Source organism: Plecotus auritus (genome assembly GCF_963455305.1).
Source record: "Plecotus auritus genome assembly, chromosome: 1".
Taxonomy (NCBI): Eukaryota; Metazoa; Chordata; class Mammalia; order Chiroptera; family Vespertilionidae; genus Plecotus; species Plecotus auritus.
Window position 1 is genome coordinate 30594116 of NC_137770.1, and position 23521 is coordinate 30617636.

Genomic DNA, 23521 nt, shown 5'->3' on the forward strand with positions numbered 1-23521 from the left:
CACACCGGCCAGATGATTCTGACACTTGAGAGGGCATCAGAATCATCTGGGGAACTTGTTAAAGAGCTCCTTCCTAGAACACAGACCCAGAGATGGAATTGTTGATCTGGGATGGTGGGACCTGTGAATCTGCCACTTTTTAACAGATACTTAGGTGATTTAGTAACTTTGCTTATGCTGCAAGATGGACACTGTTTTATTCAGAAGCCCTTGTTGAATTTGCTACTATGTTTATTCAGACCCAGGGTCTTTGACTTTTGACTTTTTTTGTTAATCCTCATCTAAGGATATTTTTCCATTGATTTTTAGAGAGTAAAAGGGAGAGGGAGAGACAAAGAGAAAGAAATTTCAGTGTGAGAGAGAGACATGGATTAGTTGCCACCCTTACGTGTCCTGACCAGGGCTGGAGATCAAGCCTACAATAGAGGTACGTGTCCTTACTGGAATCAAACCCGTGACCCTTCAGGGCTGATGTTCTATTCCCTGAGCCACACCAGCCATGGTAACTTCCTAAAATTTGATTACTAATTTTCCTTTTGAACTTTTATTCTGAAAATAGTATACATGATAAAATGAGTAATCCTGTTTACCACACTCTTCCTTTTTATTGACTGCTAATTAGCAGGCAGATGAATTTAATTCACTTGAAGTATGTATAGCAGTGTTACATGAAGAGGTAGAGATCTGGGTGGTCGTTGGCAAAACATTTTGCTTTCTGGGCCATAGTCCTTTGCCTGTGAAAGAGGACATTGATTCAGTGATCTTCCTGCTATTTTTCTGATTTTATGCCGCTCTGTTGCTTGCCTCTCAAGATTAGGTTTTGTGGGCAGACAGATATCAGGATCCATATGAACCTTGGTGAAACCTGGGTCATTTTGTTTTGTTTTTGTTTTCTTAATGTTCTAAGTCAGTGTTTTTCAAACTACTGCCTATGATCCATTACATCATGCATTTAACAGCTATTTACTGAATGCCTGTTATGTGCCTGGCACTGTTTAAGCACTTGGGATACACAGAGAAAAGTTATAAAAGCTAATAGTTCAGTGGGAAAAGACAAAGAAGAAACAAAATAAAATACATACAATATGTGATATGTAATATGGTGATTCATGTAGCAGAGAAAAGTAAAGCAGGCCAGGGAGACCAGGTGTATTGGGGAAGTTGCATTTTTGCATAGGGTATCTGAAAATCAGAGGTAAGTAAATGACCTATGCTCATATCTGGGGAAGAACATCCTGGGCTGCAGGATCTGCAAGTGCAAAGGTCCTGAAGCAGAAGCATACCTGATGTGTTCTAGGAACAGTGGTTGAAGTAGAACAAGGTAACTCTGGAAGGTGGCGTCAGAGACATAATGGATGAGAATAGGGAGGGATTGTCTAAGGCCTTGTTGGCATTGTAAGGAATTTGATTTTTACTGTGGTTGAAATGGGGGAGCCACTGGAGGATATTCAGCAAAGTAATGATGTGATCTGACTATATGGTTCAGTATCCCTCTGGCTGTTTTGTTCAGGATAAACTGAAGCATGGGTCCAAGAATGGAAGCAAAGACCCTGACTGGTTTGGCTCAGTGGATAGAGCGTCGGCCTGCCAACTCAAGGGTCCCGGGTTCGATTCCAGTCACAGGCATGTGCCTTGGTTGTGGGCACATCCCCAGTGGGGGGTGTGCGGGAGGCAGCTGATCGATGTTTCTCACTCATTGATGTTTCTAACTTTCTATCCCTCTCCCTTCCTCTCTGTAAAAAATCAATAAAATATATTTAAAAAAAAAAAAAAAGAATGGAAGCAAAGAGACAAAAAATAGGAAGCTCTTTCAGTGATCTAGTGGGTCACGAAATCAATTTAGGTGTCACAACTGTTTGTTAAATAGAAAATATAGAATAAAAAGTCAGTGCGTTGCATATAGTAGGTGGTAAGTATTGTTCAATGAATTTGTGCTAAATAAGTGTGGGTCTACTAGGATGCAGTATAAAATGTACTTATTACAAAGGATTACTATCTAAAAAGTTTGAAAGCTGTTATTTTAAGACATTTTTATTACTGCCAACTAGAGGTGACTTTGGTTTTTTGGACACATTCTCAGTGAGTGACTCCTGTATGAAACGGGCTGTCTTCCTGTAATCACGTCTCACCAGTCAGCAGTCTGGCCTACTCTCCCTTTTCCTTTATGTTCCCCTCCTCTCTTGTTTTTGTGTAAGAGATCTTACACAAAAGGTACCAAAGTCACCTTGTAGAAGGTACCAAATCCGATTTTTGTTTTCAGACCCTCAACTGCTTAGGATTTTTCCCAGAGTTTGCTTCTTTCCTCTTTAACATTTCTCAACTTCATGGCCTTGTTACCTACCCAATAGTCAGCACACTCGCCCTAGTTTCTTTTCCTGACATCAGGGACTGCCTATTTACCTGCGTATATACCCACTCACTTCTGCACTGTTAACTGTTGCTGTAGCAACTGGCATCATCTCAGTCTCCCCGCTTCCTCTTGCTTTTCTCTTCCTCCTGCCAAGCACTGTTCATTAAACTCTCCCTCCCTAGTTTTATACACTGTGAGGTCAGGGCTGATAACATCTTTCAGAAAGTAGAACCAGGAATAGTTTTAAGATGATTTTACTGGCTGCTTACGAAATTGCTCTATTTTCTGTAGCTTGGAAAAGGGGGTGTTTTGAATAAGCCAGGCCATCTGATTAACTATTGTTGAGTCCCTAATTCTGTGGAAAATTCATGAGTGTTCTAGAACCGTGGTCGGCAAACTGCGGCTCGCGAGCCACATGTGGCTCTTTGGCCCCTTTAGTGTGGCTCTTCCACAAAATACCACGGCCTGGGCGAGTCTATTTTGAAGAAGTGGCGTTAGAAGAAGTTTAAGTTTAAAAAATTTGGCTCTCAAAAGAAATTTCAATCGTTGTACTGTTGATATTTGGCTCTGCTGACTAATGAGTTTGCCTACCACTGTTCTAGAACAGTCTGTTATGGCACTGCCTTTTCATTCATTTTGGAATTTTGGGTAGTTCTGAGTGGCTTTTGGTATCTTTGAGACAAATGCAAAAACTTGGACTCTAGTTCTTCAACTCTGGGCATGTCTCTGTTCTGGAAGATGGTGATTAGAAGCATGCCAATGCCTGTTGTCCATGTTTGCTTTGTGGAGGGACATGATATGCCATTTGGTTATCTAAGATCTCTTCCTCAGCAATTTAGTCAAGGTCTCTGCTGACATCAGTCAAACTTAAATTTCTGGATGTTCAAAAAGGGAAAGAAATTTTACCATGTCCACGGAACTTATATATTTCAAGCCAGAGATGCTTAGCAGTGAATCTTGTTCTGAGGAAAAGAAGTTTGTTCAGTCACAGATCACAATGTGTTTTTCAGGGTGGTTGTCCAACAGTTCTGCTTTCCTCTAGAGAGTGTCTCAGTCTTGGAACTGAGGATTGTCTTAGAAAAAAATGAAATGGTTAAGGGATTACTGGGACCCTGAACACACTTGAATGGAACTGGTATGTGCTGAGATTCCCTGAACTCATTCTTTTTACCTAACTCTAATGCCTCTAGGACTTCTCTTTCTATGGGTTGTGTTATAGGGAAGTACAAAATGACCTGTATTCCTTACAGGTCATCTTGCCCTAAAGCAGAAGCTGGAGGGTTTTGTTCTCCTCCTGTAAACCTTGGTTCTGCCTCTCTGGTTGTATGATAGCAGCTCTGATGTCTGTGATGTGGAATAACAGAGCCTTGTCTCCAAGCATTTCACAGGTCTTAGGAAACTTTCAGATAGAAACGAGGAGGAAAGTCATGCCTTGTGGGCTTTGGAAAATCTTATTGGCACCATCAGATGAGTTGATTAATCATGGACATAGGGAAATCTAGGTTTGTGGAGCCAGATCTGGGAACTTTTATGATTGCTTTATCTTGTGCTGCTGGACAGGATACTCCCATACTTTACCTGAAAACAACCTCAACTTGTTTCTCTTCTGTTTCAAGACCATAGCCTTGGCCAAGTACTCCTTTTAATGTTCTTTTTACTCCACTCAAGCAATAAAGAAGTCCAATTGAGTATTTGAGCAGGGTGTGCAAAGACTAGGAAACCACGCTAGTGAAGAATATCTTCCTGATGTTCGAGTTCTCTTGCTTTTCATGCTGGGTCTTTTGCATGCTGACCCTTAGATCACTTCCTACCCCATTTCTACTGCATTTTATGACAAACCCTTGGTTGAAGATAGGTTGGGAATATTGCTTTTATTTTGTGTAGGTATATTTTGATTTAAACTCATTTTAACTTGTGGCTAGTCCTTTCAAAATACTGATCACCTTATTTGGGTGTGTAATGGTGGTCATTTCTTCGGAGGAGTGGAGTTAGTGGCATCTCTATTATTAAGATCAGAATCCAGAAAGCAAGTTAGGATTGAGGCATTCTTGTTATATACAAGTATCCTCAGTTCTTCAAGAAGAAATGAGAAACTTCTTCTCCTTCAGAGAATGTGTTGAGGACAGCAAAAAAACCATTTCATGCATTGTTGGTGGAGTGGAACTCTAATCTTAAAAGGAATTGGAGATCTTTCTGTTAATAGACCTGGGGCTGTAAAAAGTGCCATGTAGTTTGGTTGGCTTTTCATCTTCTTTTTCTCCACCTGGCTTCCCCCCCCCACCGCTTCGCAGCCCCCCTCCTCGTTTCCACTCCCCAAAATTCCAAATGGAACCATGTTTCTCAAAGTGTGGTTTCAAAGTTGCATTTATCACAATTAATTTGGATTGTTTGTTAAAATCAGATTCCTGAGCTCACTTCCCAGATTGAATTAGAATAGTAATTTTCAACCAATGTGCCACAAGAATTTTTAAAAACATGCAATACCTGAGTCTTATTTAGGGGTACTAACCTCTTTTCCCTTAGCTTGTCAAAGCTAACACAATAATAGCCGTCCGATGTGACTGCCCTGTCTTGAACCATAAATATATAGATTATATAATTGAGTTGCATCTTATTGGTTAATTCTTGGTACCAGAAACTGTTATATACAAGTATAGGTAACTGATTTTTTAAAATTCACTTTGGAGCAAAAAAGGGTAGGTCATTACTATTATTAATATTTTTGTAAATCAATCAAAATTATACCTTTTATTTTGTCAGATCAGCAAAAAATATATTTTTTGGTGTGCCACAGAATTTTAGTAATTAGCTTATTTATGTGTGCCAAGAGATGAACAAGGTTGAAAAACACTGAATTAGACTATCTGGGGGTGGATCCTGAGAATCTACATTTAAAAAAAGTAATTAATTAATTAAAAAATCTTTATTGTTGAAAGTATTATATATGTCCTCCTTTTCCCCCCATTGACCTCTTCTAGCCCACCCCCACCCCAACCCCAGGCCTTCACCACCGTATTGTCTGTGTCTATGGGTTATGCATATAAGTAAGTATCCAAGTTCTTTGGTTGATCTCTTCCCACTCACCCATCAGCTCCCACTTTCCCTCTGAGGTTCGACAGTCTGTTCCATGCTTCTGTGTTTCTGGATCTATTTTGTTCATCAGTTTATATTGTTCATTAGATTCCACATATGAGTGAGATCATGTGATACTTCTCTTTCTCTGACTGGCTTATTTTGCTTAGTATAATACTCTCCAGGTCCATTTATGCTGTTGCAAATGGTAAGAGTTCTTTCTTTTTTATAGCTGCATAGTATTCCATTGTGTAAATATACCACAGCTTTTTTATCCACTCATCTGCTGATGGGCACTTGGGATGTTTCCAAATACAGCCGTGGGCAAACTACGGCCCGCGGGCCGGATCCGGCTGTTCTATCCGGTTTTCTTGCTCTCCCCTCCGCTCCTTTACTTTGAATTTATATTGGTTCACACAAACACTCCATCCATGCTTTTGTTCCGGCCCTCCGGTCCAGTTTAAGAACCCATTGTGGCCCTCGAGTCAAAAAGTTTGCCCACCCCTGAGCTAGAATCTACATTTTTAAAACGTTCAGTGCATTTCTCATGCACATTACACTTAGAACTGAAAACAATAGGATCTTTGACATTATATTGTGACTATGAGGGCAAACTGCTTCTAAGTCTTTTCTTTCTAATGAACTAGATTGCGCTTACCATTCTCATCAGGAGGAACCAGCTGCAGAACCCCTACTAGAAATTCCCATTAATGTAGCTCGCTTTCTGGATTTCTGATGTCATTTCATCCCTTTGGAAGGAATTAAATTTTGCACCCAAACGTGAAGTATTCAGTGTTGTATCTGCTGCTCTTTTTTAAAAAATGTATGTGTGTGTGTGTGTGTGTGTGTGTGTGTGTGTGTGTGTATATATATATATATATTTATTTATTTATTTTGGTGAGGAAGGGAAAGGGAGAGAGAGATAGAAACATCAATGATGAGAGAGAATCACTGATCAGCCGCCACCTTCACGCCCCCCACTGGGGGTCAAGCCTGCAACTTGGACATGTGCCCTAATCTGGAATCGAACCCTGACCTCCTGGTTCATAGGTTGACGCTCAACTGCTGAGCCACACCGGCCAGCCTTTAGTAGCTGCTGCTCTTTAGATAGCACCCCTAAACACTCTGGGAGCAAGATTCTTATGTACCTACCCTATCAGTGTGAGAAATAGGAGTTCCCTGCTCAGTAGCATAGGCAAGAAAATAGCGACTCTCTCTAAGACCCTTGTGGAGTGGCCAGATTGCAACCATTGGTCTGGGAGCCTGGCTGGGGATGGGATGGGCCCAGATTCCTGTCCTGGGCAGATTGCTACAGACCTGACTGGAAGCTGCAGAGGAAGTTCCTGTTAACAGATGGAAAGGGCGTTTGCCAGACGCCCCAGCTTTCCTGTCAGGGGTGCCTGAGCTGATACAAACCCTTGCTGCTTGGGCTGGTGGGGCTAGCCAAGTTTCTTTTTGTTGAGTCTTGTTTCCACCCCCAACTTCTCTTCAGTCCTACAGATGCTGGTGTATTTGCACACTCCATGCTGATCTTGGGTTGAAAGCCTCTCATTGTTTTTGAACTCAGTGTTTAGATAACACCACATGCCTGTAGGAGCTAGGGCACCCTGTAAAGGAAATGCCTGGGCTCTAACAGCCCCGTCATTATTCTCTGTATGTGAGTGACTGTGGCCTGTGTTTGGGACCATTATAAGAACATTTTTCTGCAGAGGTTATTAGTTGGGGCCTGCAGGGATACCAGTCTTCTTCTTGATGTTTCAGTTCTAGGGACTGTTCTAAGTCTCTTCTTTTTCCTGCCATTCCAATCATAAAAATTAGAGTCTGTTTCCCCAAGACTTGTTTCTACAAATAGCTGGAGTACCAGAGTATCCTTGCCTCTGGTGAGAAGTCTGTTTTGGGGACACGGGACTGACTGGCTAGTTGTGGTGTAGACTGTGTTTTTATGACCAGGCAAGGTTGGCAGCTGCCTTTGCACTGATTTCAGAGGCTCTTTTCCCCATGGGATATCTCTTTCTTATTCCCTTAATTCCCCCATCAACTTTCTTACCAAAAAGAAAGGAAAACAAAATGTGTTCTCTTCTTTCAATATTAAATCTCTTCTGGTAGTATTTTTTAGACTTTTCAAAGGAAATATTTTTAAGCCCCAATTAATTGCTTTTTAAATGACTGACAAATAGTGTCTCCAGCCAGGACCGGTTTTGCTCAGTGGATAGAGCGTCGGACTGCGGACTGAAGGGCCCCGGGTTCGATTCCCGTCAAGGGCATGTAACTTGGTTGCGGGCACATCCCCAGTAGGGGGTGCGCAAGAGGCAGCTGATCGATGTTTCTTACTATCTATCGCTCTTCCTTCCTCTCTGTAAAAAATCAATAAAATATATTAAAAAAAAAAAAATAGTGTCTCCAGTTCTTAGTATGAAGTCCCAAAAGCAGAATCCAGTTATAGATGTGGTAAAGGGAAACAAGTCATCTTATTCTTCTAGTTGTTGTAACTGCTTGCTCTGCATTTAATTAAAAATTTTTCTTTAATATTTACTCTTGAGTCATGCCATATGGAATATAAAAGTTTTCTGTGAAAAGATTAAAAATTGAAAAATAAAGACAAGTAATAAAGTGATTTTTGAAAAATATTCAGAATTAACTATAGCCCTGGCCAATTGCTCGGTGGTTAGAGCATTGGCCCACGGACCCAAGGGTCTCGAGTTTGACCCAGTCAAGGGCACGTACCTTGTTGCATGTTCAATCCCCGGCCCAGTTGGCAGGAGGCAACCAATTGATGTGTCTCTCTCACGTCGATGTTTCTCTCTCTCTCTCTCTCTCTTTCTCTCTCTCTCTTTCTCTCTCTCTCTTTCTCTCTCTCTCTCCTCATCCCTCCCTCCCTTCCAAAAAATCAATGGGAAAAATATCCTCAGGTGAGGATTAAAAAAAAATTGTTTTTAAGGAATTAACTATAAAGTGCCCAGCCGGTGTAGGTCAATGGTTGAGCGTACAGCTATGAACCACGAGATCATGGTTCAATTCCCATTCAGGGCACATGCCAGGGTTGTGGCCTCAATCCCCAGTGGGCGTGTGCAAGAGGCAGCTGATCAGTGATTTTCTCTCATCATTGATGTTTCTATCCCTCTCTCCCGCTCCCTTCCTCTCTGAAGTCAATAAAAATTTTAAAAAATAATCTATACTAATAAAAGGGTAATATGCTAATTAGACTGGGAGAACTTCTAGGAGACCTTCCAGATGTCCTTCCAGACAAAGCCATGGTGGCGGGGCCGAGGCAGAGGCAGAGGCGGTTAGGGGCGATCAGGCCAGGAGGGGAGGGCAGTTGGGGGTGATCAGGCCGGCAGTGGGGGCGAGCAGGCTGGCAGGGGGGCCAGTTGAGGGTGAGCAGGCTGGCGGGGGCGGGGGCAGTTGGGGGCAATCAGGCAGGCAGGCAGGTGAGCAGTTAGGAGCCAGTGGTCCCGGATTGCAAGAGGGATGTCTGACTGCTGGTTGTCGGACATCCCCCAAGGGTTCCCAGATTGGAGAGGGTGCAGACCGGGCTGAGGGACACCGCTGCCCGTGCATGAATTTCATGCACCGGGCCACTAGTAAAATAGAATTAACTGTAAAGTATCTGTTATTCTTTCTAATGGTTCTTATATCTCTAATACATATGGTAAATATATCCCTTAAATACCATCTATGATTAGCCAATTAGCATGGACACAACTCATCTCCCAGCATCTTGACGGAGTATGTGTTTGATTCTGTAGTTAGCTCAGGTAAATGAAATGGCAAATCATTTTAATTTGTCTCTTTTTTCAAGATGCTTGCGTTATCCTTGTAAGTAAATTTAGTGGTAATTCACCTTTTGGGGGTTGAAAAGGGGAACTAGTAGAGTAAATAACTTGCTTTAGTGTAATCAAGGAGCCTCTCCTATCCTTGTTATTACCTTCAAACTTACTGCAGAGAAATACCTTTCTTCTGAAATTCAGATTACAGGCTTGACAGGAACCTGGGCACATTTTGGGAAGAAATAAATGCAGTGTGTTTTGCAGACTCTTGTCCAGCCTGTCTTACGCCCTGTCCCTGTGCTTTGTGCCTTCTAGTTCTCTCCTACGCTATGGTGGCAACCTGTCCCTTCAAAGTGCCATGAGTGTGCGATTCAATAGCAACGGGACTCAACTCCTGGCCCTGAGGCGTCGCCTGCCTCCTGTGCTCTATGACATCCACTCCCGCCTGCCTGTGTTCCAGTTTGACAATCAGGGTTACTTCAACTCTTGTACCATGAAAAGCTGCTGTTTTGCAGGAGATCGTGACCAGGTAAGTGCCTTCTGCATCCCACCCGCCCCCCCACCCCTTTTTTTATTTATTTAATTAATCCTTACCAGAGGATATTTTTCCACTATTTTTTAGAGAGAGTGAAAGGAAGAGAGACAGAGAGAAGCATCGATGTGAGACACATCGATCGGCTGTCTCCCGCACATATCCCAGCAGTATCGAGCCTGCAACCGGGCACATGCCCCCCAAACGGAATTGAACCCAGAACCCTTTTATCTGAGCCAAACCAGCTTGGGCCCCACTCTCTTGCTTTCCTTTCAATTGCTGTTTCTGTACTGGTCTTTATTTCTCTTTAGCATAATGTCAGATAGAAACAGTTGAGGGAAACAGTAAGTGTCTTGGGATGTTCTGGTTTACTAGTGAGTTTCTTTATCAGGGCTGCCATTGAGTAATGTGAGGAACACACCATAAACCAAGGCTGGCTACAATATGGTTCTGAGCAATCTAGCTCTGCCAAGTTTGTGAACAGATTTTAAGATTCTAAGAATGTATCATTTCACAAGGAAGGAGAAAGTCCATGGAAAATTAGCTTGCCAAAAGAAGAGATGTATCAATAAACTACAATGATGAATGAAACACTCTAAGTACCATCCAAGAGACATATATCCTGAATGGGCCCTTGGGACGGCATCTTTTTTCTTGGATAAAATCGGCTGAGCAACTTATTTGAGAGGAAGCCAGATGCTGACTCTTTTTCTTTTTATTGCCAGCATCACAACTGAGAAGGAGAACCCAAGCTGTGAGTCTCCAGCCTTTTCACAGTCAGTATCAAGACACTGATACTGACTTAGAGCTGGCAGTTCAAAAACATACTTGCATTCTTGACTGTCTGTCTTGGCCATAGAAGTTCTGAAGTGGGTGTCAGTGAATGGACCTATTGGATTGGTCTGAGTAATCAAGATGATAAAAGACAAATATAAAGAAAGATTGATCAGATAAACAAATGGACTTTTTTTCTTCTCAAACAACAAATCTTATTACTACTTCGCATTTAGATTGGAAACAGAGAAACCTCATTCTCCTGCTAATGTTTAGTGTTCTCTTTGGATCAAATTTTGACATGTAATTTGCATGCCGTACTCCATCTCTTTAAGGTTATTTGTGGGCCTCGGGCATAAAAGAAACAGTTCTTTGAGAACCTTTGAAGTTCCTGCTTTTTGAAGGCAGGTAGCTAGGACTTTTCTTCTTAGATTGAGGTTGCTAGAGAATCCCCAATGTCATAGTTTAAGGATTAGTTATATGTTGTAGGAGCATAGTATATGCTTGTTGAATTGGGTTGAATGTGAAAGAAATTGCAAATACCTCTTAAGTTGTCCAGGCTAGGGATTTCCTCTTTTATAAATAGAGAATATATATCCAAATTCAGAATTTATATTCAAGTCCGAGTCCTGGGCCTATTTAGCTGTGATCCACACTTGAAACCACTAGGTGGCCTCAGTTATATAAGCATTGTCTCCTTGGAGAGGCCACAATGCTAATGACTGTTTTTATTGGCAGTTTGTTTCTTGGGTGGGAAGAAACTAACTGCCAATAAACAGTCTAGAAATGAACAGTCTCAGAATAGAACAGACCATTGTAATTGTCTGCTCTGCAGATTGATTGATCTAGTTTCTTTTAGCTGTGGAAGTAATAACCAAGCACCTCCTTCTCTCTTCCTGTCTTCCCTCTTTCCTTTCTTCCTTGCTTTTATTGATTATCCATCTTCTGTCAATCTCTTATGTATGTTTGTATGAGATCCTGTTTCATTTAACAACAAAGAGTAGGCACTATATGTGATGGTTTATAGGCTTTTTGCCAGAAACACAGGGGCTGAGGGAAAGGTGAAAGAGAATGGATATTGTGTTTCCTTTCAATTTCTATATTAGTAGTGAGGCATGGAGTCCTTAAAAGACTCAGAATAAAGGCTTCTAATCAATATGTAGAACACCATGGTTTCTTAACCTTGGCATTATCAACATTTTGGTCAGTTAATTCTTTGTTGTGCAGGGTTTTCCTGTGCATCATACGATAGTAGCATCCTGTCCTCTTCAAACAAAAAATGTTTCCAGACATTGCCAGATGTCTATTGGGAAAGGTAAAAGGCGGGGGCAGATTGCCCCTGTTTGATAACCTGTGGCCTAGATTATAATTACCCAGTTTCCCCAGATACACTGGGACAGGTATTGCCACATGCAAAGCCACACAAGGTATTTTGTGATGGTCCTGGCTATGTACATTGACAGGATGTAGTTGTTTTGCCTTTCAGATTATATACGATGATAAAAACATTGAATGGCTTTTGATTTTCCCTATTCAAATTTGACTGACTTGTTATTTGTGACTTTTGTCCTATGGAAAGATTTTATGGGTACTATATAGCCTCTCTGACAAACTAGATAGCTTTTTGATTAGGGTAAGTGGTTTTCTATGGGTAAAGGAGGATGAGAAGTCATTGAATCTAACTTTGGATCAGTTTTAACGTCTTTAAAGTCTGTTCATAGTCCCTGTATAGATTATCAAAAATATATAACCTGCCCTAGCCGGTTTGGCTCAGTGGCTAGAGCGTGAGCCCACAGACTAAAGGGTCCCAGGTTTGATTCTGGTCAAGAACCTGTAGTTCCGTGGCAGGCTCAATCCCCAGCCAGGGTATGTGTGGGAGACAACTAATTGATGTATCTCTCACACATCCATGTTTCTATCTCTCTGTCTCTCCCTCTCCCTTCCACTCTCTCTAAAAATCAATGGAAAAATATCCTCAGGTGAGGTCTAACAAAGTATATAACCTAGGGAATAGGAAATAGAGATTTATGTTTACCTATGTTGTCCACTCCTTGGGGACTAAGAAATGTAGCTATTCATCATTATCTTGTGTCCATTGCCTGTCACACTGCAAGGGCACGATAAATATATTTGTTGAGGTGAATCTTGAGTACAACGCGTGTGGGGATTTTAGCTTTCTGGGCCTATGGCTTTGCTAACTGTAAATCAGGATTGATCAGTACCATTTTCCTGCTCAACTTCTTAGGGCTTTAGGAAGATTAATTAAATAATGGATTTTTAGTGAAACTAATCTGAGTTTATATTTTTTAAGTGTGGCACAGAAGGCCAAACTTCCTGTCTTATTCCTGGAACAAGTCTCTCAAAAGTGATTTATAGGCTCTGACTTTGCACACTCAGGGCTGAAGCAGCAGCTGCCACAGTTACAGTGTGATCTGCAGGACTAACATGTACAGTCCTTGACTAGTCTAGACAGGATCTTTTTTGCTGCTTTCACATTCCAAAGACTACCCTTTGCTTACAGTGGTCTTTACATTTGATCTGTTCTTGTATAATGTAAGAATGTGCACAGCCTGAGGCTCTGTGCTCTGGAACTCTTTAGGCAGTCATAGGCTGGGTAACTATCCCAGAGAGAAATCTGAACATTTCCATAATAGGAATGAACATGGTAAGAAAGGCACTAAGTGACCTATCTATCTGAACAGTCTTTTGGCTTTCAATTACAGTGAGACTAGTCAGTTCACACAAATAGACCCAGATATACTGCCAGAGAGCATGCACTTCATTTTAGACTGCCCTATGTTCACAAAATATTAGTTAGTATTAAAATGAAAGGAACATTTCAACAAATTGGACTCAGGGAATAAAGTGTGAAATAAGCTGAGTCAACTTTATGTCTCCCCCTGCTCATTACACCATTGTATATGAATTTTATTATACAACTGTTAGAGATCGTTTTGTATAAACCTTCCTTTTCCAGATGAGAAAACTGCAGGTCAGAGAGGTGTGGTACAGCTTACACAGGTTAAGACATAAGTTTGTAGCTGAGCCAGGACTAGAACCCAGACTTTTGAGCTTTCATTAGATACCCCTTTGCACTATACAGTCACACTTAATGCCAGCTATAGCAAGGCAAGTGGCAAAAATGAGTGAATTGGTCTAGATGTACCATAGGGAGCGGTGGGGACTGTGGCCAACAGGAGAGACCACCCCATCTAAATCTAAAAGACTCCCATTTGAATCTTTGACTCAAGCTTTAGCCCATTGTTGCCATGAGGGCCTCTGGGTGTTTTTTGTGTGTTTTTTTTTAAGGGATGCCAGAAATAAAGATTTATATGTGAAATCTCCTGATTTTTAAGAATTGCATCAAATTCATACTTTATTGTATGGATAAAACAAATCTGTGCACCATACCTATTTTTCTCAAGAGCCACCAGTTTGAAACTTCTGTGCTTGAGCAGAATGTTTTTGTTTTTTTTTTTTTAAATATATTTTATTGATATTTTTACAGAGAGGAAGGGAGAGGGACAGAGAGCTAGAAACATCGATGAGAGAGAAACATCGATCAGCTGCCTCCTGCACACCTCCCACTGGGGATGTGCCCGCAACCAAGGTACATGCCCTTGACCGGAATCGAACCCGGGATCCTTCAGTCCGCAGGCCGACGCTCTATCCACTGAGCCAAACTGGTTTCGGCCAGAATGTTTTACTCTCATGTTTAGTTTCATGGTCTGTTACTAATTCATAGGTGAGTGGAGACATGTTCCTTTTTTCTGTCTCTTACTAAACCCTTCCCAACTACATGCTTCCCTCCACCCCATCTTTTAAAATAAGAAAGCAGATATTTACTGAGCATCTGCTCTGTTTCAGATGCTATGGTAGACACATTCACATGACTGCCAGACAGTAACCTGTTGGAGATTTTCATTTAAAACCCTATATACAGGGTTGGGCAAAAGTAGGTTTATAGTTGCATGTGAAACACAGTTTATTCTTGTATTATTTTCCATATGAACAACTATAAACCTACTTTTGCCCTACTGTATAATGTCTTCCCACTTTTGGCTGAAAATATATGGTTTATTTCTAGTATAATCTTTTAATTATTCAAGTTTAATAACTTCTATCAGATAAGGTGACATAAGTGACATGAGATTGGCTGGGCATCCACAGAAACAATTAGTACACACTTACCCCTTCAAAGCCTGAATTTATCTTTTATCTTTCTTAGCCAGCCCACCTTCTGGTCTTGGAGCATAGTGAGGAAGCTTGCAGTAAAACAGCATTCCTTTCTCTCGAGCCTGCCTGAACCCAAAGGTTCACCTTGCTTTGTGTCATACTTGGATTTTTTTGTGTGTTTGTCTTTCGTTTTCTCCCTGAAGCCTGACTGGGTATACATTCTGTCTCCCAAGTTTCACACTCTCCCCTGTATTAACTCAGTGAGCCAATCTCTTAACAGTTAAAAAAGAAAGCCAGCACTAGCCGGTTTGGCTCAGTGGAAGAGCATCGGCCTGCGGACTGAGGCGTCCCGGATTCAATTCCCCGTCAAGGGCACATGCCCGGGTTGTGGGGGGTGTGTAGGAAGCAGCCTATCAATGATTCTCTTTCATCATTGATGTTTCTACTAGTATATCTCTCTCCCTCTCCCTTCTCTCTGAAATCAGTAAAAATATATTAAAAAGAAGGCCAATTTTCCACCTGCTAGCTCTTCTGGCATACACTCGTAGGACAGCACTTGGCTTTTGTTCCTTTTCTTTCACAATTTCTTAAATGGCTCTTGTCCTACATTATGAGAATCCAGCAGAGCAGCTCAGGCTTCTGGGAAGTTAGTCTTTCAGGCTAACAGGTATATGTTGCCTGGAAATGGACAGTGTGGTAATTTTTAAATCTTCCCTTGCTTTAGTTTCAGCTAATGCCTGGCTTTGGTCTCATCTAATGTCTGTCCCTACATCTTGTTGAAAGAGGAATGGAAAAGTATAATACAATTTTCTTGAAAGGGTTGAGCACAGAAGGGTCTGAGCACTTGAATTGCTTTACACAGGTCTTTCTTTTGAACTTGATGTCAAGGCCTCTGAAATCTTGATAATTTAATAATTTTATCTCATTCCCTGGAGAAAAGAGCTGACTTGTACCCTGTGAATCCAAAAAATGGCCTTGAATACATGGCTTGGCCTCAGACATTACATCACCACTCAACTTTTCTGTGTTGACATTATATGGGTATAGCAGAGGTGCAGGAATTCACCAGTTAGTACGTCCAGGCCAGTGAAGCACCTTATAAAGTTATAACTTTATTTTTTGTATAATTCCATGCAGTCCTGATTACTCTCACTTGGGGGCCTGGTAGCCCACAGGTTCTTCCTCTGAAATAAAGGCACACTTTTTATAGCGGGAAGGGGGGATTCAACTCTTGGGTTCCATCCTATGACTTGCTTTATGACTTTAGGCTAATTTCTTCTTCTCTTTGCCTTTCTTTTATGTCATATGTTTTTAGCCCTTTAGCTTCTAAAGCTGTTTCTTTTATATAATCTTCCCAATGACCTTTAGGTTTGGTTGGATAGATTTTATCTTCATATGAAACTGAGGCCTAGAGTAGTTTGAAATGGCAGATCTAATCGATAGTATAAACAGGACTAGACTCAGTCTCTTGCCTGTGATTGTGTCCTCTTCCTTATAAGCATGCTACCACCTGTGTTGTACAGATTAAGTGGTGATAGCCTCTTCCGGGGCTGATGAAGAAAAGCTGAATACAGAATGTTGTGGCAGAGGAATTCCTTGTATGTGTTATTTAGGTGAATATTTAAGGATACTTTATTTTATAGAAAGTAGCATGAAAATAACCCTTTATTAAGTCAACCATTTGTAACTCTTTTTGAATCCTGAGCCTCTCTCAAATTCTGAAAGCTATGAACATTCATTTCAGATTTACTAAAATAACTGAGCTGTATGGGTTCTAAGTAGGAAAAATTCTATTAATAATGAAATGCTCCATTAAGACAGACAATAATAGTCAAATAATCAGTAAGGGAAAAAATTTTGAAAATGTTCTAAATCTCCAACAGCTGCTTGTAACAAGGTAGTCTGCATTACTTAAAAATGAATCTTTATTCATTACATATAATATTAAGGAGTTTATGGAATTCCTGAAATAGGGATTTCAGGTATTAGCAATCCTGGATTAAGATTTTACCCATGGATTATATAATCTTTTAGTTCATTTGCTGATGCAGTTTTAGAATTTAGAAAGCTTAAAACGTTTTGGAGTGTATGCAGGTCTGCTTGATAAGGTCTGGTTTATAATTATTCAGCTGAAAAGGAACACTAGGCACCTGATTTCTTCTTAGGAACAAACGGAATTGATAAGATCTGGTGATACAACATGACAGTTCTCTCATTAATGGTTCCTGGCCAGAAGCCTGGGCTTTACTAAAAAATCCCTGGTAGATATTAATGACGGAACAGAGTATAACCTTTCCTGCTCTACTTTTCCATCCTCCTCAGAGTGTTTACTTTCAGTAGCTCTTCCCTTTTTTGGGGTGTCTTAAAAAAAGGAAAGTAATAGTCCTTCCTCTGAACGGTGAAATCTGTGCTTGAATGAAAAGTATAAATACTCATACGAAGACTGAAAGGAGTGATGCCATCTCCCCACTTCCCAGGCCCCACATACAAAAACTGAGGCCCACAGAGGAGACATTGCTGAAGGCCTTTTGGTTGATGGCCCCTCATCTTGCCAAGGTTTCCAAAAGAGTTTTGCCAATTAAAGATTCATTTTTAAGTAATGCAGGCTACCTTGTTACAAGCAGCTGTTGGAGATTTAGAACATTTTCAAAATTTTTTCCCTTACTGATTATTTGACTATTATTGTCTGTCTTTATGGAGCATTTCATTATTAATAGAATTTTTCCTACTCAGAACCCATACAGCTCAGTTATTTTAATAAATCAAATTCCAGGAGCCTAATGGAACTGAAATGGCAAATGATCCAAAGAAGCAAAAATCATGTGACTTCATAAGCAAAAAATAGTGTTAATCTTATGGGTATACATATTTGTGTGCTTTTATTGGGAGCCAATGGAATTCTATTTTTTCCATTCGCAAATACAATAAATATATGATTTTGGCCATTTCCAAAGAAAAATTTCCCTGATTGTTTTGGATGGTGTTTGTGGCAGGCACTGGGTATAAATGATATGATTAAAGGCATATTGGCAAACCTTTTTCTGGAAATAGTCTTCTAGAGAGCACATCATGAAATTGTTCAATCGTATCTCCCCCCTCCCCCCGAGAAAAGGTCAGGGAGAAATAAGAGCTGTGCTTGATTTAAATGTTAAATTGTAATTTCTTTGCTGTTACTGATATGGGCTAGAGAGCCATCTGGTTTCTCTATCCTAGTCAGTACTATTAATTAGAAAGGCATGCCATATACTGGAGAATAATTAATCAGTTACTATGGAAGGAGCCTTGGAGAGAACTGGGTAAGTTGATCAGTGCTCAGTGAATAGTAACTGATTGATATTAACAGATGTTGGAGAACATCAAATGCTGTGCAAACACATACAGGCATAATTACATACACATATACGTATACAGAGAGAGAGAAATATTGAAGGGCCTGTTAAGACATATTCTGTGTTATTATTAGACTAGTGAACCAGTGCACAAAATTTGTGCATATTAAAAGGGAATTAATTAGAGGAAATATTTTAATATTGCTATTTTCCCTTTCTCTCTAATAGAAGTGTCAGAGATGAAAGAAAATTAGTAAAATGTATATGAAAATCTTCCTCCTGTCAGAGTCTGGGGTGCACCATGGGAACCAGAGTCAAGTCCCCGCCCACCCATGTGCATCTTGAAATCATGCGAGACCCAGCCCCAGCTGGCCCCACCCCCGTCAAGCCCTGCTGGGTGGGGGGCACAGCCTCAGGTTGCCTGGCCCGGCGCCGGGACAGGGGGGGCGGGCGCAGTCTGAGGTCCTCTGACCCAGCACCGGGGCGGGGGGTGCAGCCTGAGGTCCCTTGTCAAGCCCTGCCGGGCAGAGGGTGTGCCCTGAGGTCCCCTGTCAAGCCCTGCTGGTCGGGGGGCACAGCCTGAGGTCCCCTGTCAAGCCCTACCAGGCAGGGGGCACCGCCTCAGGCCCCTGGCCTGGTGCCGGGGGGTCACACGGCCCGGCGCTGGGGTGGGGGGTGCAGCCTGAGGTCCCCCATCAAGCCCTGCCGGGCAGGGGGCATGACCTGAGGTCCCCCGTCAAGCTCTGCCAGGCGGGGGGCAAGGCCTGAGGTCCCCCAGCCTGGTGCCGGGGTGGGGGGCATGGCCTGAGGTCCCCTGTTAAGCCCCACCAGGCAGGGGGCACCGCCTCAGGCCCCTGGCCCAGTGCCAGGGGGTCCCACAGCCCGGCGCTGGGGCGGGGGGTGCAGCCTCAGATCCCCTGCCCCAGCCCAGCACCACGCAGCTTCAAGTTCCTGCTGATTGCTCGTTAAGGCTCGTTATGGGAACTCGGCCTCCACTGTGGGCGCAGCTATCTTGTGTTACAGAATTCCTGCTCTGCTGTGGGCGCAGCCATCTGACCATTATGGCATGACGGTCAGTTTGCATGTTCTCTCTTTATTAGATAGGATAGATAGATGGCCTGTCCCTCCTGCCTTCTAAAACTTGCCCTCTTTTTTTAAAATCCTCATCCAAAGATATGTTTAGAGAGTGGAAGGGAAAGAGAGAAACATTGATGTGAGAAAGAAACATCTATTGGTTGCCTCCCATACACTCTGACCTGAGATGGAACCTGCAACCTAGGTATGTGCCCTGACGGTGAATTGAACCTGAAACCTTTTGGCATACTGTACGACAGTCCAACCAACAGAGCCACGAGGCCAGGGCACTTTTTCCTCTTTTTAATGTGGATTTTGGGTGGGGGTCGGAAGGAGTATATATATCCATGTTTCTAAACTCAGTAAGGCCTTAGAATAAAATTGGTGGGTTGTTATCTGTATTCCAAATTTGTACTTTTTTTTTTGGTTTGTTTAATCATTAAGGTTTAAATAAAGGTGTTAGGGAGGGAGAAATAGTTACTTTGTTTGAATTTGGCTAATACATGCTTTTTCCTAATAAGCTTCTATTTAGTAAGCAGTTTTGCTATGGCTACGTTTAGACCCTTTTTTGAACCTTCAAGTTGTTAAAAATTTCTTGTGACTTCTACAAAAGTGGTCTATATATTTAGAGGCATGGGCTTCTCTGGGTATTCATCTAATAAAGGTCTTTCTTAAGAGCATATGTAATTCGGGACTGCTAAGAGCTGAAGAAAGGGGCAGGAGTTCCTGGAGAGTGCTGGACATTACAGCAGTCTACAGGAGAGTAGGGAGCATTACATGAGTCATTGTTTTCCATAATGATTAGTGGATTGACAGAGGACATGTGGGCAAATGAGACAGTGACAGAGTGCTAATACAGCAAACTTCTTTTTATGGTGGTGGTTCCTTCTTGAAATTGATTGAGAGGAGCAGTTGTTTCTCTGCCTCTATGCTTGAACAAGTTAACACAGTAAAACTGTGATATAATGGACCAATTTGGGTGAGAGGATATTAAAGCTAAAAGTCCATTGTAGGTTTTCCAAATGCATATGTTAAAAATTTGACAAATGAGTTAGTTTAGCCCTAGCTGGTTTGGCTCAGTGGATAGAGCGTTGGCCTGCACACTGAGTGGTCCCAGGTTCAATTCCAGTCAAGGGCACGTGCCAGGTTTGCGGGCTCGGTCCCCAGTAGGGGACATGCAAGAGGCAGCTGATCAATGATTCTCTCTCATCATTGATGTTTCTATCTGTCTCCCTCTCCCTTCCTCTCTGAAATCAATCCTATATAATAAAAGCCGAATATGCTATAAGTGTCTGGTCGTCCAGTTGGCTATTCAACCAATCAAAGCATAATAGTAATGACATGCTAAGGCTGCTCAACTGCTCGTTATGATGTGCACTGACCACCAAGGGGCAGACATTCTGACCAGTAGGTTAGCTTGCTGCTGGGGTCCTGCTGATTGGGTCTGAGCGATACAGGCTGGGCACACCCTGGAGCCCTCCCGCAGTCCCTCCCCAGCTGGCCAACCTCTTGCATCCCTCCCCAGCCCTGATCATGCACTGGTGGGGTCCCTTGGCCTGGCCTGTGCCCTCTCGCAATCCGGGACCCTTCAGGGGATGTCGGAGAGCCAGTTTTGGCCCTATCCCGCAGGCCAGGCTGAGGGACCCCACTGGTGCACGAATTCCTGCACCAGGCCTCTAGCTAAAATATTTTTTAAAAGTTAGTTTACCTGTTTTTATTTATGTAGACATGTTTGTGTAATTAAAATTAAGTATGTAATTTCACAGAAAAGTTTTCTATATGTATTACTGTAATTTTAAATTTATACTGAATAGGTCTAGTAAATGTATGCATTCCAGTCACCGCAGGGGTGTGGCTTAGCACATGTAGTTTGAATTTCTTTTGATAGTTATCAGTGTTGGCACTATTTGGTCTTTGTTTTCTTGCTCCTAATAGCAAATGTTTAAATATTTGTGAGATGGCTGATCAAGACTTGCAGTGCTGCCCTCATCGATGTTTTCTCTCTCTGCTCTGCCTCCCTTCCACTCTCTCTAATCTAAAAAATCAATGGAAAAAATATCCTTGGGTGAGATTAACAACAACAACAACAAAAGATTTGCAATGCTGTTTGTCCTCTTGAGCACTAACCATTTGAAGGACCACAGTTGGAGGCTTTAGAAGAGAGGAATCTTTCCAACTGGTCTGATGATGTTAAATGTATCTCTGCACTCAGCCCACTTGAAATAATCTTTATTTCCACAAAGCTTTAAAAAGGAGGGAGGGAGGGAGGACAAAAGAGTTCTTTTGGTTACCTTAGTTTTAAAATAGCCCAGAACTCTGTCCCCTCTCCTGGAATACTCATCTCCCATATATCCAATAACTTGCTCCCTCATTTCCTTCAGGGTTCTGCTCAAAATGCCATTTTATCAAAGAGACCTTCTGTGACCACCTATAGAAAACGGAAACTAATCACCCCAGCACTCCCTATATGCCCTAACCTGCTGTTTAATTTTTCTCTATACTACTTACCACCGCTGGATACATTACATATCCATGTTCTTTTTATTTATTTTTCCTCTAACCACTCCACTCACATTATCCTATATAATAAAAGGCTAATATGCAAATTGACTGAACAGCGGAATGACTGGTCACTATGACGCACACTGACCACCAGGGGGCAGATGTTCAACGCAGGAGCTGCCCCCTGTTGGTCAGTGCACTCCCACAGAGGGGAGGCCGCTCAGCCAGAAGCTGGGCTCATGGCTGGTGAGCTTAGCTGTGGTGGCAGGAGCCTCTCCCACCTCTGTGGCAGCGCTAAGGATGTCTGCCTGCTGGCTTAGTTGGACTGTGAGAGGGCACAGGCCAGGCTGAGGGACGCCCCCCCCCCCCCCAATGCACGAATTTCGTGCATCGGGCCTCTAGTATATGTATATAATTCTTTCCCTCTTCCCAACCAGTAAAATGTAGGTTAAGCTTCATGAGGGTAGGGGCAGGGTTGTTTTTTTTAAATCCTGTATTTCTTTTTCTGGAACAGTGTCCAACATATAGTTGACATTTAATAAATATTTGTTTAATGAATATAGGGCTGGACTAATTTTTATTTCAGTCTCACAGTCAGCACTGTCCTAGGCAGCCAACTTTGAATGCTGGAAAGGGCCTGGCAGATAACCATGAAACGCCATAAATGAATTCCTCGGGAGAGGTTTGTGATTCCAGTGTGTGAACACTTAAATGGTCTGACTAGACGGCGGTGGGTCAAGGCACCCTCCTTGGAAATCATCCCGAGCTGTTCCCTTGTGGTGGTTCCAAGAGGAAGAGAGGGACAGGAGTTGCCCTTTTTTATCCCTGAGAGGAAGCCTGGATATTGTATGCATTTTCTATGTATTTTAGGAGCTGTCATGTTAACTCCAACAGGCCTTAACTCTGTGGGAGTTTTCTTCCTTATAAGGCAGTCTTCTGAGTCAGCGTTCCGTCTGGGAGTCAGTCCCCTTTTACCTTTTCATGGCTTTTCCTGGTGAACAGCTGAATAGGAAAGTGCTGATTCTTCACAAAGAAATAGTAAAACCTCTGAAAAGCCCACCCTTGGCTCACTCTTGTTTAATATTTATTTTTGATTGTTTAGTTTGGGGAGATAGGGTAGCAGGAATTCTATATGAAGTTTTATAGCCTTTTTGAAACATAGAGCATGAAATGATATGTTGAATAATAAATGTTATATATATATATATACACAAGATAGACAAAAGTAGGTGTACAGTTGTGAGTATGCGAAACACAGAGTTTATTCTTTTTTAAAAATACGTTTTTATTAATTTCAGAGAGGAAGGAGAGGGCGAGAGATAGAAACATCAGTGATAAGAGAATTATTGATCGGCTGCCGCCTGCATGCCCCATAATGGGGATTGAGCCTGCAACCCAGGCATATGCCCTGACCAGGAATTGAGCCATGACTTCCTGGTTCATAGGTCTATGCTCAACTACTGAGCCACACTGGCCGGGCCACAGAGTTTATTCTTGTATTATTTATTAATTATTGTATTACTTTCCATATGAACTGTAAACGTACTGTTGCCCCACCCTGTATATGAATTATTAGTGGATAGTTCTTTTGTGTTCTGTTTTTCCCTCGCCCTGCCTATGTGTTTTAATTTGGGTTCAAGTTTCAAGTGCAAGTAGTTTATTTGGAAATGCAGGAAATAGTAGAAGAATGAAGTGAGATAGGGAAAGAAAGGGTGATTTAGTGAGCCAACTACAACTGCGGGCAATTGGAGTTGATCTTGAGGGGAAAGGGTATAGAAAATGCATTTCAGAGTTATTCCACCTGAGGATAAGGCAGCTGGGATGTTGGTTGGATATCCAATCATTGGTTGAGCCTGCTCCCAAGGAATGTTCATTCCCTAGAGCAGTCTGGCTGCAGCCTCCTAGGCTTTGGAGAAACCTTGGTAAAGGGACATGAATACTGCCA

The 23521-nt window shown here is 42.0% G+C and overlaps 1 protein-coding gene across 5 annotated transcripts in view; it reads left to right on the forward strand.

Annotated features, from left to right (window-relative positions):
* DCAF5 (DDB1 and CUL4 associated factor 5) overlaps positions 1 to 23521 on the forward strand; it is a 113050-nt gene that overhangs the window by 51650 nt on the left and 37879 nt on the right. For all 5 annotated transcript variants that reach the window (XM_080657673.1, XM_080657670.1, XM_080657671.1 and 2 more), the window contains one exon: positions 9505 to 9718. In XM_080657673.1, the coding sequence (XP_080513799.1) occupies positions 9505 to 9718 (214 nt within the window). The remainder of the gene's footprint in view (positions 1 to 9504; positions 9719 to 23521) is intronic.